We start from the raw sequence: 20,805 nt of genomic DNA on the forward strand, positions 1-20,805 counted from the left end.
AAACATGGATTCATGAGGGAAAACAAAGCAACACCAAACTGTAACAGATGAGGCGCAAAGGATACAATATATTAGGCATTTTAATTCAACATAAATCGGAGCTGTGAAATAATACAGAAAAGGAATTATAAAGAATAAGAAAAAAAATTGCTTTCTATATTTTTAAGCGACATAAATTAATAAATAAATAATAATAACTAAGATGCATTAACAAAACCAGGGAGGAGCTCATGTCTTTATATAAATAAATAAACTTTATTATTATTATTATTATTATTATTATTATTATTATATACCAAGCAAGGTACAGAAACGGTTGTCCTCAGTGGTGGCAGATTTCATATTTCAGTTGTTTTCAGTGATTTGTTAAATATGACATAAATATAACTTGAATATGACAGACTACAAAAGAATATATGTTCACTGACATGATTAACTATGCAACTGTAGTGGTGTATACATAGGGTGTATACTGTAATCTGATGTTGCATGTGTTGTTTTGATGCATGTTCATTCTGTTTCAATTCATTCAAGAAAAGATTGCCATAAAGAAAGAATAGGGTTACACTCTTTTTTATTCAAACTTCATTCATTTCTCACAGCTATTACAATTGAACTCCAGTTCTGTTGTAATTGTGCAAATCACTTTATAGAAAACCACTCAACTTTCAAAAGCTTATCTCAAACACGACATATAAGCACAAACACTAGCTACAAAACACCCAAGAAAACTGACATGACATTAGTCTAGTAACAATTAGTGCACACACCTCATCAAAGATGGGCTCAGTTACTGTAAGGAAAGTTGAGTTAAAAATACTGTTAATATTGCCTAAACCACTGCAGTCATTATGACCTGAAAGACTAATGGAATGAAATGTGCACAACAAACCTACTTTAAAATGACCATGGTAAGGTTTCTCAGCAAAGCCTAGCTGTATCAGTGCTGGTGCAGCACACCAGGTGATCTTATGAAGGTGGTACACAAGTCTGGTTTAACGGAAAAGCAACTTCAGCAGGACTTCATGTGTTGGACTGTGACACTCTTCATGCGTTCAGGATCAGATGTGCTTATGAGTTTTGTAGAGATACAGCCAGCCGGCAGCTGGTATCGGGTTTAATTGACTACAGCTGATGAGCACATCTGGTTGATGCCACATGCGTTGGACCCCCTGTATAGGTAGTAGTAACCCTGCATGTGTGTGAGGGGGAGAGAGACAGAGACAGAGACAGAGACAGAGACAGAGCGTCAAAAATTTAATTATTTTTATCCTGTGACATCATGATAAATAATAAATAAATGCAACATTATGCAAAATAATATTTAGTTTTGTGAATTAAAGTGAACCTGAGGTCAGCCTGTAACCTCGTGACATGTTGTGGAAACAACAACTCTTATATTAGCCAGTCTCAAAAACAATTAACATACAGTACAAATCTTCACAATTACGTCATATGCGGTAGGGCTGTGGTAGTGAACTAGTTTATCCAGAAAACAATTGGCACATTAATTGATAATGAAAGCAACTGCAGCCCTAGTTGTCTTACCTGATCTCCATAATCCTCCCCCCAGCTGTTTTTGATGGCCCAGAATGGGATACCTTTACCTGAAAACACAAAAACATCCACACAATGATTTTTACCGCATCCGGATTCACAAACTACCATCAGTCTAGACGTGTCTGCCTTTGGTTCTCAGGGGTAAAAACTGGACAAATTAAAAGTGATAAAACAGTATAACGTACGTTCTCCGTATCCGACCATCAGCACAGCGTGGTCGATCATCCAGGGGTTGCAGAAGATCTTAAAAGGGTGAGACACACCCTTCCTGTAGAACTGCAAAAGACAATAAAATGGATTACATACAGTTACATGCTGATAATTAGATTATGCTGAAATTTTGAGTCTCTGTTGTTTGGGTGTGTGTAATTGTGGTGACACAGACACTTACCTGCATTGCAAACGCATTCAGAGCAACAGAGACTGGTCCATTCTCAGCGAGCCAAGCAGCAATTTCTGAGGAAAAAAGGTGAAAATCGTCAATTTAACAGCTTCTTGTTTCAAACTGTGAAACAAAATATACCCACAATTTACATCTTCTTAATTAATAAGTACATTCTTCATTAGTATTTCAGAAGGACTTTCTTGGGATATAGTCCTCAGCACTTTCCCCCGCTCACCCTTCTCATCTTTGGGAAGCTCCACAGAGCTGTTGATATAGGCGGCCACTTTGTTTGTGGTGAAGTCGCACTTCTGCTTGTGCCCAGTGTAAGAGTAGTCAGTCTCTGTCTCCACGCCGCCTTAACCACACATGAGGAAGACGGTTTTAGAGGTTATAAAAGAATACACAGCTTCAGCATTAATGCAAGAAAAGCGAACAAAAAAACTCTTTTATCAACACAAACTACAGATGTATGCAAGTCTACATAACCCTCTCTCTGCAGCTGTTTGTGTCAGAAATTAGCTGTAATTTCTTTGGACTGCAAAACGTCTCAGTGTGGTTGTACACATCATTCTCACCCAGCTTCTCAAGGGCTTCATAAGCATTTGATGGCAGTCCTCCTCTGCACGCCTGGTCCAGCCCATCACAGTCAACCAGCTCTGTGTGGGAACAAATCAATAAACCAATCAAATCGTGTTTTTTATCTGTAACTGTAAACAGTATTTTTTTTTTCCTGCAGGAGATCATTATTGAAATATCTTATCATCAGTTTTTTGTGTATCTGTGTCTTTGTAACCTTGTTCAGAAAGTGACAGCAGTGCTCCATTTTTCAGGAACCACTGGCCTTCAATGTTTCCTACAACAGAAAATGCCCAGCACGATCCACACATGCCCTGCAAGAAACACACACACACACACACACACACACACACACACACACACCAGTCAGCATGACGCAAGCAGGATCTGTAATTTATTCATTAGTTAGCATGCTATTAAGAGAGACTGCACTGTAATTAACTCTGCGTGTTGGTACCTGGTTCTTAACGGCACTGACAGCTCCGTGATCCCGCCAGTCCCAGCTGGCAGGGGCGGGACTACGGGCAGGAGAAGCTGGTTTCATTGGCCGCTTGAGAGTCCACTGGCTCAGCAGTGGGTTCAGGTACGTAGAGCGAAACTCCTCCTCTGGAAAGAAACAGATGGGAGAGCAGCAAACTGTTTGTTACTTTGTTTTTGAAGAAAAGCTGATGGAAACACACAAAATGCAGAAGGTATGTTTCCTCATTGGACGCTGTGTGGAAATACAGGCACATGTGCACACACAGAGACAAACACGCACCAGTGAGGTCGCTGAACTTGGTGACTCCATATTCAGCTGAACCTTGGTCCAGAGCCTGGATCTTCTCGGCGGTCTTCAGGTTCTGGTGGAAGATACGCAAACGGCGGTCTGCCTCTGCCAGGGTCAAAGGTCATACACACAGATTCAAAAACTGTTACACTACTCTGTGTATTACAATGTCACATTTTGCTAACACTGGTGGTGTTTTCGACTTTTCTACGACAGTGTGTCTGAATCATCATTCACATTGATAATAAATATATTTTAATCCAAGTCATCAAATATGTAGCAACAAAGCACCTCATAGTCTCAAAGTTTTTCTGTTCATTTAGTTTCTCTCTTGGTTGTTTTGTATTCAATCTCTCATCTGGATTCGTTGCCAGTTTAAATTTTTTTAAGTTTATTCACTGTTGATTAGGTGTTTATAACCAATGTCTATGGTTACTGATTACATCACTGTGCCTTGTGTTTAGGTTTTCAAACAGGTTTTACACAATAGGCTGCGGGAACAGAAAACAGTGTGCAGACAGGAATGCAGCACATTGTGCACCTGCTACGCTTGGTGTGTATGAAGTACGTAAACGTGTCAGCCACTCACCCTCCTGGCTGCTGTAAACCTTATTGTATTTTGCCACGAACTCTTTGAACTGTCCCAACAGCTCCACTGACTCCTGTCAGATAGAGAGCAAACAAACAGTGAATCAACAGCACAAACCTCAATGTCAAGTGATTACAAGGACCAAACTGACCACAGCAGACAGCAGGACCAAACTCACTGTCAACATTTTGCTGGTAATTCTGTTATTGATCTGATAGTGACGTAATTTTTTTTTTTTACCTCTGGTGACTGGCTGTTGGACTGCTCCTCCACCTTGTTGGTCTCCTCTACTTGAACTGATAAGAGAGAGGGACATCCAGGAAAACATGTTAGATCACTACAAACACAACACCTACATTCATGTTTTAAGTCTTCAAAAGTGCACGGTGTCTGGTTTTCTAATTTCTCACTTAAATAAATGCAAATACACTGACTGAGGATACATTTTGATTGATTCACTGCTGAAATCAAAAAGTGGAACTACAACAGAGAGAAGCCTGTTTTTATCTACAGGGAAAATAATATAATACGTGTAATTTATAATATAAGAATAATATTAATATTTATGGATGGAGTTATCTTTTATTAACCCTTTACCTAATCTCCTCTTTGGTATAAGCATCACTTATTGACCAGGTTAGTAAACATTAGCATTATATAATCATTGAGAAATAAAGGTCAAGTCCTGTTACTTTTTTCAGGCAAAAACAGAACAAGATAAAGTCCAGATGAAGGAAATATTTGCATAATCTTTGCTCAGTTACTAAGTCCATGTGCTGAGTGGTTGCTTTGGCATGGTCTGTATCAATCAATACAGCAGGGATGAGGAATGCGTGTTAATGGTTATCTACTAAATATGAAATTGTTTTCAACTGTTTCTGGTTTTGTGCTGGAAAATGGGATAACACAGGAAATACAAAAACAGAAGGTCAACAGTGATAACAACTACTTTGGACTTATAGAGGAGTAAAGATGTCCAAAAAAAAAGAGACATCATTACAGAGGAGCTACAGAAAACTGTGATCTTTGGCCATATTTTGATACAGCACTTCTGTCACAAATCAGTGTGTTCTGCTGTTTATGTGCTGCTGTGCTGACTCACCTTTAGGCTGACACTTCTGTTTGAGCAGAGTTGAAGTGCCCTGCCAGGGGATGTCCCACACTTCAAACACACACAGCTCTGTCTGATATGAAGAAAAACATACAAAGCTGACAGAGATGTACCAACACTGAATCCATCTGACACTGTCATGTACAGTTATATTACAACTTGATTGAATCTGTATTCACACTGCAGACCAAGCTGACAGCACCAAACAGGTTATTTATGAGTTATGAGAGTGTGAAATAGAGGGGGCTCTAAAGGTTCTTTCCACTATAAAGTCATACACAGAAACAGGAAAAATGTCAGCTGATTGCATGGGGACATGAGGTGTGAGCATGCCTGTGGTTACTTTGAGTCAGACTCAAGTCACAAGATCATTTAACTGGTGAAATCTCTGCAGAACAAACATAACTACTGTACATTGCTGCAATAAAAAATCGATACGGAGGTAAATGCACTAACAAGCATATTCCCATTTTCTACATGTTAAAAACTTTGAGAAATCTGCTCATTTGAAACCACGACAATAATCTTCTTTCTCTCTCCGACACAAACACACACACAAACCTTCAGTTTCTCTGACTCGGGATAGAAGTCACATGTCCTGAGCATGGTGGATTTCTTACACTGAGTGTTGCTCACTTCCACTGTTATGGTGTAGCGAATTCCTTTAACCAGCTAGAAAACACAAACACACATACAGTGATCATTAAATTTACAAACAAACAAAAAAATCTAGCATATTATGTTCAGACATGATGCTGATTGTGTTGCAGTCCAGAATATCTGAAAGACAATTAGTCAAACAAAGGTCTTTGCAAATCTATGTTATGCATGTTGAAGAATCTGGATGCTGATTTTTGCAGCAGCACTGGGTCAGATGGATGTGGTGATGAACAAAACAACATTAGTGCGGTCATTTGTAATTGTCGTGTCAAGCCAGAGTTTACTCAGCGATTGTTGTGCTGTCAGATGTATGAGACTTCCGGACAGAATAAAAACATTGAGAACATTTATTTGTAGGCTTTAAATAAGGCATATAAATTAAACAAGCAAAACAATTATGGGAAGCATGCAATGAAACATAAATGTAGTCATGTTTATTGTATGATCAGGAAACATTTATACCGCAGTAAGCAGGTTATTGTGTCATTATTTTGAAAACAGGTTTCCTTATTTCCGGCTTGTGTTGCGCTAACTCTACAGCTCAGGGCCGCTCTGTTGTTTACAAAGAAGTCAGCACGTACAGCATTTACTGCCATGAAATACACAGTTATAACTCATTTATATTTATTTTTAGTCAACTATAACAAAAAAAATACGACAGGGTGTTGTGATTAGGCTCAATAAAAAATATGAAATTGATATGAAAATAAATAGGCTAATGAAGCCAGCGTCTTTCTTTCTTCTTATTACCTGTTTGCTTGCAGAGAGGAGCCGACTGACTTTGCGGAGGTGCATTGCGTTCGAGCCCCGGTTGTAGCGCTCCTCTGCGAACTCCAGAGCCTTCTTCAGGCCGGGGTCGGACTCATGCAGCCGGATGGGAGAGCCGGGAGGCCCGATCAGAGGCCGGTCCAGGTCCTCGCCGAGCCCGAGCACAGCGCCCAGCACGGCGGCCAGGGCCAGCCACAAGATTACCGGATAAGCGCTTGGTCCAGCCACCATGTTGTCCCGGTGTGTGGTCAACGGGAAAAGGGACCGGTGTCCAGTCACGGCTCACTTAAAAAGCAGCGGGATGTTTGCTTTTCCACAAGAAAAATCGATGCGACTATAATCGGAGGCGATAAGAACAGCTGCAGTGTTGTTGCCAAACAAATCTGGGTTGAGGCTGTGGGAGGAGACTGGGAGTATTAATGGGCGGGGTCTGTTTAAGACTGCACCCACACTGTAGTTCACATCCACTTTGCATGATCAAACAATAACTCACTTATTAATCTGTTATAACTGGTTACCCAAGCACATGATTCAAGATGATGGGCCAAACAAACTGGTAATATTGGTGACTACAATTATTACACAATCTTCTAAAGTTCACTCCGTCCTCACCTGTATAGGGCAGGGCAAAGCAATCCAGATCACGAGGATAGGTAGGTAAACGAGCATGATGAACATGAACAGGATATGTTCACAATTGCTGTCACTTCATACATTTTAGATCAGAGTCTTGAGTCAAAATCCTCAGTACTTTGTAATTGATAAATTGAAATTGATTCTATCAAATTTTGTCGTTCATGTGTCATTGTGTTTTTTTCTGAATCAGGTGTTCATCTAGTTTATTAAGTTCAGCAGGGCAGTCATAAATTGCCAATTACTATTAATAATATAAGGTCTTTCTGGGAATAGATAAAGTTATTTTCTGAATTTACTGCACGTTTATGTCTTTGTAGTGCGAAAGGTCGTGGTGATTTTGAAACATGCATGAATCCCACTGACCACTTTATAGATTAGATTCGATATTATTGTTCTGAAAGAAATTTGTACAGATACCACTGCAACAACACTAGAACAATAAACATATAAAAACAAACAAACACAAGTAATAAGGAGACAGAAGGTGCACAGTTGCCACAAGTTACATTCTATATAATAATAAGACTTTCCACAATCCAGACACAATCGACACAATCCAGAGATATAATAATTTACGTGCGAAAACCAACTTTAACCACTAGATGGCAACAAAACACCGTACCATAATTGATTTCCAGCAGTTTCCAGCCAGGGGCTTTAATTTTGAAATCGTTTTTGAATCGGTAAACCCTTGTGGCGCTTTTATTCTGAAGGACTCCGACCGGAAGTATTGTTCTTGCTGCGGAAATCTGAGGCGCTAGCGCTGCTAGCACCGCCGCTAGAAACATCTGTTGCTAAGCTAACATTTTGAACTCGCTCTCATAGCTGACGAAAACATTTTCATCCGAGGAACAGTGACGTTAGCTGTCAGTTTGTCTGCCGGATGACAAAACTGCCGTGGTGAACGTAATGCCTACTTTATTTCCAGGGACCAGGTTGTCTTCTTAGCATTAGCCTCTGAGCAGACATGGAGACTCGGGGGATTGAAGACATGTTTGACTTTCGTCGGTAAGTCAGCTAACGGTAGTCAGCCATACAAGCTGCACCGATAACCTTCAGCTCATCATACTTAGCCACGGATATTGCAACACCACTGTCTTACTACGTGTGTTCAGCAAATACAACATACTGTTATTGGTGACATTTGTTTGTCAGCTAACTACCGTAGTCTTCCTGCTACAGGGCTCAAACCCTCTGAAAAACACACAGCTAGCTGGCTAATGTAGCTGTGTGCAGGTGACGGACGGTAACATTCATGTAGCAATTATCGTGTTCATTGTGTATCGTTGGCGCAATAATAATTTCAGTGTTCACATAAACTGTGCTGTGCTTCCACTCGCTGTATTAGACGTGAGTAGTTGTTGAATTTGACGACGTAAAATTACACCAAAATATAACAAATGAGAGTTGTGTTTTCTTAGAGACCCAACTTTTAAACTTGGCACAGTGGACTGAGATCGTATTTGTATCTCGGTGTATATGAAATATGACGAATGTCTTTGTCAGTAGTTCCAGATTTGTGAAAGTAAAAGTAAAAATTGTGCCCACATTTCACATACAGGTGGATTATAAGTCCAGTATGTTCAGTAGTACCGAATAAAAATGTTGGATCGACCCCAGATGTTCTCTAGCGCCAAAGTGCTGAGCCAACCACTGAGTGACACGTCTGATAAAAGAAAATGACAGTTCAGACTGAACCCTGATACTGATTCTTCACTTATCAGTTGAATTATGTTGTAATTATTACTCTCTGAACTTAAAGTGGTTCTTCACATTCACATTTAGCAGACGTCGAACGACAAAGAGAAGGGTACCAGCAATATTATGTGCAGGCTGTAGGTTTTGTTACATAAATAGAGATTATCCATGTGATACATTAGAACTGTCATAATAAATAAGTAAATAAGTGCAGTCCACAAGTAGCATGGATTGAGACTTTGTTACTTACGCAACATTTTTAAATCCCTGAAAAACTGTTTTGTGTTCTTTGCACAGGTTCCCTAAAGATCCAGTTGTTCTCCTACTGTTGTTGATCTACTCTCCAGTTGGCATCTGTTTGATGTTAATACGGATTTTTATTGGTATACACGTGTTCTTGGTCAGCTGTGCGCTCCCAGAAAGTTTTGTTAGAAGGCAAGTATTTTTTTAGTCATTTATATATTTATTTTAATGCAGCAGTATTATTGTTGCGGCAGCAGTATCTGTGGTAGTGGTCACACAAGTCATTCTGTAATCAAAGGGTTATGCTTTAACAAACAACTGTATGTTGATCCTGTGCATCCCTTTAAAAAGAACTCAGCATGGCCTACTCTCACAGTTATAATTGCTGACACAGTGGCCTTCTGTAAATGAGACCTATACCCATATTAATTTCTATTCCTATGTAAAATTAAAGGTAAAGACCTTAACATATAATTTGATAAACAGTTTGGACAGATAAAAAGAGTTATGATGATCTAGGTTGTTGCTAACAACACACATTCATCGTATGTTAGGAAGTTTGGTTTCCTCGCATTTAACAGTTACATCCTGTTAACATCCACTTTTCTTTCTTTACTTTCAGATTTATTGTGAGAGTTATGTGCTCAGTCCTTGGAATGCATGTGAGACAGAAAAACCCTCGCTCCAGGGACAAAAACACCAAGCTATACATATGCAATCATGTGACAGACTTTGACCACAACATCATCAACCTTCTGATCCCCTGCAATACTGTGAGTGTTCGACTTTTACATTGTATCTTTGCCAAGCTATTTCATACAGTATGTTTTAAACATTTGAGCCATTTCACATTACAAGAACACAGCACAACCTGTCAGCACAAATTAGCGGTTACATCGGCAGTGACTAATTGTGGACATGCGCTTAAATATTAAAATTAACTCTCAAATCAGAGCTATTCATATCATAGTATTGATAGTCATAGATTAACTTTACAACATGATTAGGCTTGTGTGTTGGCAGTTTTCATTGGGCTTTGTGTTAACAACTGGAGCAGTTGCAAACCCTTTTTAGATCACCCACATGTCAGTATTACTTTTGAAGCTCTACGAACGCTCCCTAGGTGAAACTGCAAGGATGAAAGCACATCATGTTCTGTCGAAACACTTGGCTGCAGATGACAAATGTATATTTGCACGGGAGACTGTGTGGGCAGTGGTGCATGAAGCCATGTTAAAGTCTTACCTGCTCACTGTCTGGACCAGCTTACCATCCCTCAGTGACAAAAATGTCTTTGTCTTTTTTGCTCTGTGCGACATACTTTTCTGTGCATTGTTAGATGTATTGATAGCACTGTTTGGTGATCCTTCTCTGTCTCTTTGTGCTCATCAGCCCCAGCTAGAGGGCTCCACAGGCTTCGTGTGTTGGGCCAGAGGCTTCTTTGAAATCCATTCAACATCTGGTCAGGGAGCAATAGGAGAGTCTCTTCAGAGATATTGTTCCACTGAAGGCACCGCACCTTTGCTCCTGTTTCCTGAAGAGGACACCACAAACGGCCGCGCTGGCCTGCTCAAGTTCAGGTCCGTATAAATATTTTGCACGGCAGTGGAAACCAGTCAATGTAAGATCCCAAATTTCGTTTCAGCTCTTCTGGTTTTGAACAATTCTTTCTTATTTACCAACTAAATCGGCTGTAAACCACAACAACACTACAAGTTGAACTCCATCTGTATTTTGCACATGAACCCTCAAAACTTTAGCTGTTAAAAGAAACAGTGATGAAGCCAGACACAAATGATCATCCCTCTTCCATGGCACTTTGAGACTGGAGATGAATTACTGTGGCGGCAGTTTCCCCTCACTAATTTCCCTCCAGAGTTGTGTGGACGCATTAGTGTAAGGAAGTGAAACTGCAGCAGTTTTGAAATGTGGTTGATATGACACACACAGTGAATAAATTGACCTGAAACAGGTCACTGACAGCTGGACACCTTTATATGCAGTTATTTGTGCATCAAAAAGAAACTTCTCAGTAACTAAAATGGTTAGTTTGCTTTTGTTAGTTGCATTTGCTCTAATAAGCTCACTCTACCTGCTCTTCCTAACCAACCAGGTTTAATAGACTCGTCTGAAAATAGAAATATAATTCGACTGTCAAGGTGTTTTTGTACAGGATGTTTACTTGGTAAGTAAGTGAGGTAGTTAAATCACTGTGCCTGTGGAGCCGCTGGCTATGATTACAAACAAAGGATTGTAACACCGTACAAACAGATAATGAGAAGCAGCTAATTAACGTGACTTCCTGTGAATGTGGCTAGCTTTACATTGCAGCAAAAACAGTACTGCTGATGCTAGCCTTTTTTTGGGAGATGTTTGCTTAGACTGTCCTTCAGTTGGGGAAACAACTTACAACTTCTCTTGGTCTTGAGAAGCTGCAGAATTTTCTCACACAACATAATATTTTTCTTCTGCTCCACATTGCTTTGCTGCTGTAAGGGAAACAATGAAATAGATCTGACTGTATTGAAAATGTTCTCTTTATTTGGTTATCCAACGTATATAATCTATGTATTGTTATCCCCTCAGTTCCTGGCCTTTCTCTCTGACTGACTCCATTCAGCCTGTGGCCTTACGGGTGACCAGACCATTGATTGCTTTGGTAATGTCAACTGACTTTTGGGATCAGATGGATAAATGTGGATATCATGTTAATGGTGTTTGTGTGTGTGTGTGTGTGTGTGTGAGTGTGCATGTGCTATGAAACAATTACATTGAGGGAGAATAGTGTGTTGTGTTTAGTAGTGAGATAAAAAGGTAACGGTGTGGCTGCTTTTAACAGCGTACTAAAATGCAAAATGTCAATTCACAGAGGAGGTAAGAAAATCAATGAGGGAGAGTAATGCATTTTATGTACCATTTCTAAGCTGTGGGAAATCATTACAAAATGAGTGAATATTCTTGGAAGTAGCAGCAAGCTACTTAGTGTGGGCAGCCTAAATCTAATCCAGCCATCTGAGTTCACAGTAATTCTGTCTTGCGTTGCTGTGCAGCAGTGACTAAAGTTAGACTTTTACTAGTTATTTGTGAACTGTTTCAGGATTGTTTGCGTCACCACGACACCTCACCACAGGTATGATTACACTGGAATAAAACACTGTGACTGACATGGTTGTCTTTTGTCTGTCCATAGAGCACACCAGAGTCCACTTGGTTGATGGAGCTCTTGTGGACATTTTTTGCTCCATGTACAGTGTATCATGTAAGGTACTAAATAATTTGTATCATTATTTTTCTATCAGCAATTGCTTCTGTAATTAAATCAGGATAATTCTGCACAGGCTAATAATTACATAATCATCATCAAGATCAGAGATGCAAATTACGTAAATTAGATCCACAGAGTACATGAAACAATCGCCTGGTTTTAACACAAGTAACAACTCCATGTTTGTCTCTTCTCACCACTAATGAACATGAGTTTTATTACGGTTTTCAACTAAACTACTTTTGTAGAAAATTTTAAAAGTTACAAGCTCCAAATTCAGTTTCTAAGATGAATTTGAGCATTTCTGTTCTGCCATAACTGTTGTCACATCTGATGTCTTAACGTTGCTTTGTTTGGTTTTGTGATTTTGATCCCAGCTGGCTCCCACCAGTCTCCAGACAAGATGGCGAGTCCACACAGGAGGTTGCCAACAAAGTCCAGGAGGTAAAACCAACGTTAACCAGTCCAGTGGTGTCATGAACAGAGCTTTGTAACAGTAAAAACAAATGTGTAGAAAAACATCCCATACAGTTTTATAGTTACGGTAATGTATTTCTACACCCCTATCCTTCTTTGGTTAACTGCAAGGAATTATAGTTTCCTAAAACACAACATTCTTGGATTTCTGATTTACCATCTTTATATTGACCATTAGTTTCACTATTTCCTTGTCATTCTGCTTTTCTTGCTGCAGTGATACACTAACAGTCTATCCTATGTGTGTCTTCTAGCTACTAGCAAGTGAACTCAGCTTGGTCTCTACCAAGATCACTAAAGCTGATAAAGCAGAGCACATCAAAAGGAAAAGACACAGCGTGCCACAAACAACTGGAAGTACGTAAATGACATTAACCATCGATACATCCAATTCTTTCCATATAGAGACTGAGCTCTTTGTTTGTGAGGAAGTCAACTATTCTTTTCCTGACACTAGGTGTCAGACCTGGCTCCATTGGACTTGGTTTCATCCAGAGTTTGGGGACAGATGATCATAGGATTTCTAAGATGGCCCAGCAAGTGAAGGACGTGCTGCCCCATGTCCCACTGAATGTCATTATAAAGGAGCTGGGTATGACACAGTTCCAACGCACATTTACTTTTCGACCCAACATCCCTGCCACCTTGTTGCTATGTGCTGCCACTCTGCAACTTCTCATGCACGTACACTTGTCTTTTGTATACCTACAGCAAAAACCAATTGCGTTGACACCACCATAACAAATCTTCTGGAGAACAAGGAGGAAACTCCACTGGAAGCGACCGGGACTTCTACATTTGGGCCTTCAAAGATGAGCTCTTACTCCTCTGGTCCCTGTGCTCCCACCATAAAGGTTTGACTCTGGTTCTGCACACTGCATCTCTGAGCTCTCTAACTTGTCATTTAGGATCCATTTTCTGTGAACATATGAAGTCAATATTCCCTAGATTACTTGGGATTTATGAGTTGCATGTAAGCATGTAGATGTGTGTGTGTGTGTGTGTGTGTGTGTGGGGGGGGGGGGTTCTAGTTTAGTTAGACTTGATGTTGTCACAGACTTAAGTAGATTTAATTTGTGCAGAACATGCATCACAATTCTTTTTTTCCATTTACAGCCTGCTGCCAAATCTTTCGGGAAATCACCTACTGACAGACATTTGTCTCTCCAAGAGAGAAAAGAAGCGTTGTATAATTTTGCAAGAAGGTGGGTTTTTTTTCTTTCTAAAAGGATTTGCATTTATGTTAATAGTGCAGCAGAAATGGCTGGAAGGTCGGACGTACATGGTGGAATTAAATTTTCTGATTGTCTCTTAACATTTGTTTTAATCATATATTTCCGCACTCCCTGGAAATGCTGTGTCTGTTCAGCTCATGTTAATAAGACACCTCAGAACAGCCAGCGCTGCTTCATTATGCACAACATCTTGCAGTTGTGCAGAAGTGAACAGTTATGCAATATTCATTTGGTTTGAGATTTACTTTGAATTCATTCCTAGGGTTGTGTCTGTCACTCAATACTAATTCTACATAGTGTTACAGATGTGCCAGGCTAGAGTCTTCTGTAAAAATAACCCTGTCATTGCTAATTTAGACCCTGCAGATTTGTTCACAGCAGTGAGGGAACAAGTCATTGAGAGTCGAGTGACCAACACGACATCCACCTAAAATAATTAACCACTAGAATAGATGACACCTGACAAATGTCTGTGTCATGAAGTTCAAAGGTTTTGTTCAGACACCTCTCTGCATTGTATGCACTGGTTTAACTTTAAAGTCACAATAATCAGTATTTCTGTATGAAACAATGCGTCAGATAACTGTTTAATGAGAAAGAAGCTAGTTGTATTGATGCAACCAACACTGCCCCCCCCCCCCCCCCCCCCCCCCCCCCCCCCAGCTCTCTGGAGACTTCCAGCATCTTTATGCCCCCACTGGTGACAGCCAAATCCAGACGCATCATTTAGCTCATTGTTTCTGGTTTTTCTGCCCATAACTCAACTATTTTGGTTTTTGCTCGCTGCTCTCTCTACTGTATTTTTAGATGTGGTAGGCAACTGTTGTCAGTCAAAATCTTTAATGAACTCATCATATAGTAGGGAGCCCATTACAGACAAAGTTAGCTACTAGCTGCTGACCACAGAGGAGCAATTAGCTCTCAGAGCCAGATATTTTTCTATGGGGTGGGAGGAGAATGAATATTGGTGTCAGATTGTTGCTCTGTAGCTGCTGGATGTGTAAATTACCAACTGTTTGTTCAGGTGTGTGTGCTATAATAACTTTAATAACAATGTTTGCAATTTGTGACATTAACGACAATGAGTCCGGAGCAGTTTTGAAAGGGCTAACATGTCTTTTACCATTTATATCAGGTGTGCGTGAGTGTGTTTAACCAGTTACTGTCATGTGTGGTGTAAACACTGAATGATGTTTTATCTGTTTTTCTCTCCCAGACGCTACATTGAAAAACATGGACTGGATCAAGACGACAGTCACTGAACACACCTCGGGTCAAGCCATCATTGAAAATTTGTCAGAAAGAAGCATATACTACTTGCATAGCTGTCTAATTTGAATGGTGATTTTATATTCTGTCAACATGTTCTGTTACAAAACAGATTTTGTTAATTGCAAACAATGGAGACAAGTATTCAGAACATGTATAAGTTGATGCAATGGTTATTATGCATGTCTTTAATTCTTCATTCTGGCTGATACATCATTTTGATAACAATTTGTATTATGATCCACTGACTGTGAATCATCTATTTATTTTTATAATGTCCAGAGTCGTTGATGAAAATAAAGTTCAGCTTGACCTTGCTTTTACAAAATTATTCCAAATACATCACAGTTCTGTTGCTATATTGGGATTTGATTCAGATGTTCCAAGGTTAACCCAATCTGATATGTTTGTGCTGAAGGTTTTAAATTTTAATGTGAATGATTTGTTTGAAAAGTTCAAGCTTACATTTTATTTAATCTAATGCAAGATAACCAAATCCTGCCATAAGAGGGAGCCAGAAAATACAGTACATTTCCACTTAAGCTGCTGAAGCTCAGTGGTCCCATAACACTTGTAGAGGGAAATGGCCTGAAGTCTCTTCTGTCCTCTCCAGCTTTAGGGGAGATTTACACATGAATACAAAAACTGTCCAAGACTTGAGACTACTGAGTCATAGTGAGTAAATTCAGCTGGGTAGAAAATGGGAAGGTCACACAAAGTTGAGTCTCAATTCGTATGAACAAAACCAATGTGTAAATCTTGTGCATGTTTTTTTTTTTTAATGGTTGAAACAAGTCAACCATGTAAATAATATATATTCATAGGGCAAACTGTCCTCGACTGTCCTCAAAATATGTACTTGATCCTGATACGATCTAAGTGAACATTAACATTGTTTTGATAGATCTGGTTAGTCTGGATCCAGCCAGGTACACGCACATAAACGTCACATCCCGCCATCTTACATCTCAGGGAACGTTTCTGAGATTTCTGGCCGATAAATCCTGGATATCTGCACAGCGCATTTCGTTTTTCCACACACATGCTGGCTACATATGTCTATCGGGCTACACGACCCTTTTCGGCCGCACCAATACTCAGTGAGAGCTGTGGTTTCCTACAGCACGTAAAGGCAGCATTCCGCCTCACCGGAAGTGACGTTTACTTCCTGCCTCACGGAGCAGAGACGCGATTAAGCTAACGAGTTAGCAATGTCAGGTGTCGAAGAAACTTTGAATGAACCTGTAGGGGTTAAAGAAGACAATGAGTTTGATGTGGAGGCCGAGGACCAACTCCTGGATGATTATGTCGTTGACCCGACTCGATATTTATTTTACAGGTAGTGTCTGTTAACAGTTTTCATGATTGTTTGAGTGGTTAGCTCTGTAGCTGCTCTAACGGTGACTAACTAACTAACCAACTTCTTCTTCCTCCACTGTTTTAAAGTTTGTAAAAACATAACTTATAGTTTACTTTCACTTTCCTGGGCGACTTGCCAGAGTTACATTGTGTGTAGTGTCAGTAGACTCCACAGTAAACTGCTAAAACGTGAGTATTGGTGATAGATCAGTGTTAATTGATTGGTTCAGCCCTCCGCCCAGTCCACAGTGGACCATCACAGACCCGACACAGTCAGTGGTATATTATATATTAGTGTGTATATTATATATAATAATAGTGTCCTGACGTAACGTTACGACAAACACTGCAACACCAACTTATCACATCATCACATTTGTTTAACAAATGTTCTCGCCTGGTAGCACAGTGAGCTGGTTGGTGTAGCTGCCTCCCAGTTGGCCATGTTGTAGGTGAGCAGCCAGGAAACCCACCCCCGTGTTTTTGTGTTTCAGAGACAGAAAGGAGTGGGCCGACCTGGAGCCTGTCCCGCAAGATGATGGACCAAATCCTGTAGTGAAGATCGCCTACTCTGAAAAGTGTAAGATTGTGTAGTTATAAATGGGAGTCACGTTCAGTATTAGAGGACACCAGGAGGTTGAAGTTGACAAGTAACCACCTGTAGCTCACTATGATGCAATGTACATGCAATAACTGTATTTTTTAACATATTTTATTTGTGTTTGTTAGTCAAAATGAGCAAAAGGGTTCAAGTGTTGTCTTTTTCCAGTTCTCAAATAAATTGCACAGCAGAAACTCTTAGAGCCACCGGTGCAAACGGCCACATTTTATTCCCATCAGCTTCTGTCTAAGTCAGAGCAATGTTGTTTTATAAATACATATATTGTATTCCCTCAACAGTCTCAGATGTCTACGACTATTTCCGTGCACTCCTGAAGAATGATGAAAAAAGTGACCGGGCCTTTGCCTTGACAGGAGAGGCCATTGAGCTTAATGCTGCAAATTACACAGTGTGGTGAGTACAGTCCTTGTATGGAACATGGGAAACTAATGGTGTTTTATTGGTGTCTCATTTTCATAATATAGCAGGGAGGTGGAGCATTTTGAAAGATAATTTTCAGTTAAAGATTATAGTTTCCTGAATGACTTTTTAAATGGTGCTTGAACAAAGCGTTAGACTGTAGCGAGCAATTAAATCCTTGGGTCATGTGACATGTATTATGTAGAGCTGGAACCTAAAGGACAAGTAAGAAACAAAGAAACAATTATATTGTTGGGTCTCAGTCTCACAGGGTCCTATTTAGTCATTTTATTTTCATATTATTTGTCATTTCAATAATAATTTAAGAAGGAGCAGTACAAATGACTGTCTGTCCTATGAGAAATGAAATTTAAACACAGTGTGGGTTTGATAATGTGCAGGCACTACCGGCGAGTATTACTGCAAGCCCTGTCAAAAGACCTGAGAGAAGAGATGAGATACATTACTAACATCATCGAGGAGCAACCCAAAAACTATCAAGTGTGGTGAGTGTTGGCAAATTTGCTTCATGTCATGTTTATCTACAATATCTACTGTTGATTATCTGACACTGGGAGAAAAAAAAGGAGGGTGGGAGCAGGACATGTCTATTACTCAGTTTAATGAAAACATCAAATAGAAGGATGGGTGTCCTAACTCGTCTTCCAGGCATCACAGACGTATGGTGGTGGAGTGGTTGAACGACCCCACAGAGGAACTGGAGTTCATTGCAGACATTCTCAGCCAAGATGCGAAGAACTACCACGCTTGGCAGCACAGACAGTGGGTCATCCAGGTAGGTGTTGCAGCTCTTGGCGGAGTTTGGCATTTAAACTGAGGAATGACATCCAGTTTTCTGCCCACAGTGAACCTCTCTGCCAGACTGAATCCTTCACTTATTAATTTGGTTGTTTGTTTGAGTCCTCCTTTAGGCGTTATTTGTGTTCAGCATTGCAGGGCCACCACTAAAAGCACTGTGTGATTGCATAAACAGGTCTGATGCCAACACTTGTTTTATTCAATTTCAAGGAGTACAAACTCTGGGATAATGAGCTGGAGTTCGTGGAAAATCTTTTGGAAGAAGATGTGAGGAACAACTCTGCATGGAACCAGAGGCATTTTGTAATTTCTCACACTACAGGTTTCTCTGATCCAGCCATCGTGGAGAGAGAGATACAGTGAGTACTTTAGACTAGCAGTTAATTTGCACCTCTGACAGTGTTGTGGAGACAGTACAGTTCCCTAAGGAGTTTTTTTTCTGCTGCTAATATTTGACCAATCCTTTATTTTATGTTATTGATGCAAGGTACTGTCTGAACCAGATCAAGAAGGCTCCCCACAATGAAAGTGCGTGGAACTATTTGAAAGGGTAAGGTGAAAAACACAAAACAAATTATTTTTTCTACAGTAAAACCCCCGGTAAACTGCAAATGGAAAACATGTTTATATTTTATCTGATGTATGAAGTTATCATCTGGGTCAGAGCTGCAGCAAAAGAGATTTTCTATTCTTATTCTGAGTAGAATCACTGACATTTTTGTGTGCCCTGCCCGTTCAGACATCCACAATATATGACATGCTAGAGGGGGAAAAACCGGGTAGAGGCTCTGTTATTAAAAATGGAAAAGCTCACTGACAGTATCCTTTTTTTCTTCTTCTTCCCCAAGGATGCTGCAAGACAGAGGTCTGTCATCTCAGCCAGGTCTGCTAGAGAGAGTCCTGGAGCTGAAGGAGACACACTGTTCACCTTACCTTCTAGCATTTCTCTTTGATTGCTACGAGGATGCCTTGGAGATGAGTAACCAAAAGGAAAACGTGGAGGAAGAGGAGCAAAAGGAAACTTTACGAAAGGCTCTAGAAGTAAGTGCTCTGCTCAAGGCAAAAAACAATCAAATTTGTTGCAACCTAAACTTGAACCCCGAAATAATATAATTGATATTGATTTCTCACCCTTTTTCTGTGTCTGTGCCTCCTCGGAAGATTTGTGAACAACTGGCACAGGAGAAGGACACCATCCGTAAGGAGTACTGGCTGTTTTTGGGACGTTCTTTAAAGGGAAAGTATGGAAGCAGTGATCCCACTGACGAGCCTGCGGCAGGCAACCCTGAGCCTTCGGTGCCAGTGTCTGAGCAGCAGGAAATGAGCTAGACCTCCAGGAGACTCGCACCATTTCCACTCCTTACCCGCTTTGTTAATACTGTCGGCAGAACCAACCCAGGTGGTTTGATATTACTGTAAATTGCTAAAATGTTTATTGCTGAAAAAAGTTTAACGCCACCACTAAAAAGGTCATGTAGGGAAAGGAATTAAGACCAACAACTACAGATACAAGTCAACTAATATTTGTCACTAGCTTTCAGTAAATCTCCTGCTTACTGAAATCTAATTGGACGTGTTGCATCAGATTATTGCCGTCTGCCTCACCTTAAACCACAATTATAACTGACTATATCTAATTACACATTAGAGAGTGTCATACATTTATTGGCAGCTTTAGATTTAATAAAGTGGCTGTTCTACTCTTCAGACTTACTGACAGCAGCACCCAGCTATGGGGGCTGGTAACACCTCTGCGCGTGGGTCTGCATAACCTCAAATGACCAGTTTATAATCATCGAGTATCTGTTGGTCCACATCTTGAATTCATATCTGATCAGAGAGCAATGTTTACCAGCAGGAGCATTTTGACATGTTTTTTAATATGTAATTGATGCGTTAGTGTGTAGGAGTTTCCCCTCATACAGGGATGTGTTTGAATGTTCACACAGTGACGCCAAAACAAGTCCGTAAGTAAAGCACCGTCTCCAGTAGAACATGTCTCGACTGTTTGGTGAAATTAGTGAGAGGACTCATGTACTGTCATGTACACAAAGCATAATGAAACATTAAGGCTTGTGGTAACACAGTGGTTTGTGAAACTAATTTGCCGGTGATCTGTCACAATAAAGCAGATGAGAGATGAAACGCAGTGATGTGCTGCTGCAGTCTGATCAATGACTCACACAACATCTCAGCCTTGGCTCCTCTCTTTTCCCCCACACATCTATATCAGTTGCTCCAAATGATCCAGGTTTTTTTTTTCTTTCTCTGAGCAGTTCTGCCAGAATAAAACTGAACTAACCAGCCCCTGAGAATACTGCACATGTATTGACACTTACAGCATCATGTCCTGGACTCCCTTGGA

General features: G+C 40.2%; 3 protein-coding genes across 3 annotated transcripts; 2 read left to right on the top strand and 1 right to left on the bottom strand.

Annotated features, from left to right (window-relative positions):
- Positions 1-557: 557 nt before the first annotated feature.
- Positions 558-6,695, bottom strand: ctsf (cathepsin F). Its single transcript, XM_083980454.1, has 14 exons — positions 6,401-6,695; positions 5,552-5,662; positions 4,982-5,063; positions 4,120-4,175; positions 3,880-3,952; positions 3,282-3,395; positions 2,979-3,127; positions 2,739-2,835; positions 2,521-2,601; positions 2,181-2,300; positions 1,952-2,016; positions 1,746-1,836; positions 1,549-1,607; positions 558-1,192 (listed from the first exon to the last, which is right to left on the bottom strand). The coding sequence occupies exons 1-14, from the start codon at positions 6,647-6,649 to the stop codon at positions 1,118-1,120; spliced, it is 1,422 nt and encodes a 473-aa protein (XP_083836580.1). The 5' UTR covers positions 6,650-6,695; the 3' UTR covers positions 558-1,117.
- A 1,080-nt stretch (positions 6,696-7,775) lies between these two features.
- Positions 7,776-15,558, top strand: aup1 (AUP1 lipid droplet regulating VLDL assembly factor). The gene is made up of 12 exons (XM_083981173.1): positions 7,776-8,062; positions 9,050-9,187; positions 9,618-9,768; positions 10,388-10,575; positions 11,582-11,654; positions 12,186-12,259; positions 12,638-12,704; positions 12,992-13,094; positions 13,195-13,329; positions 13,449-13,591; positions 13,854-13,942; positions 15,189-15,558. Exons 1-12 carry the CDS (start codon positions 8,022-8,024, stop codon positions 15,232-15,234), a joined length of 1,248 nt encoding a protein of 415 aa, XP_083837299.1. The 5' UTR covers positions 7,776-8,021; the 3' UTR covers positions 15,235-15,558.
- An 815-nt stretch (positions 15,559-16,373) lies between these two features.
- Positions 16,374-20,569, top strand: fnta (farnesyltransferase, CAAX box, subunit alpha). Its single transcript, XM_083980464.1, has 9 exons — positions 16,374-16,580; positions 17,095-17,180; positions 17,501-17,615; positions 18,023-18,127; positions 18,291-18,417; positions 18,651-18,799; positions 18,928-18,990; positions 19,289-19,481; positions 19,602-20,569. The coding sequence occupies exons 1-9, from the start codon at positions 16,453-16,455 to the stop codon at positions 19,767-19,769; spliced, it is 1,134 nt and encodes a 377-aa protein (XP_083836590.1). The 5' UTR covers positions 16,374-16,452; the 3' UTR covers positions 19,770-20,569.
- The last annotated feature ends 236 nt before the right edge of the window (positions 20,570-20,805 follow it).

Source organism: Trachurus trachurus (assembly GCF_905171665.1).
Source record: "Trachurus trachurus genome assembly, chromosome: 10".
Classification (NCBI taxonomy): Eukaryota; Metazoa; Chordata; class Actinopteri; order Carangiformes; family Carangidae; genus Trachurus; species Trachurus trachurus.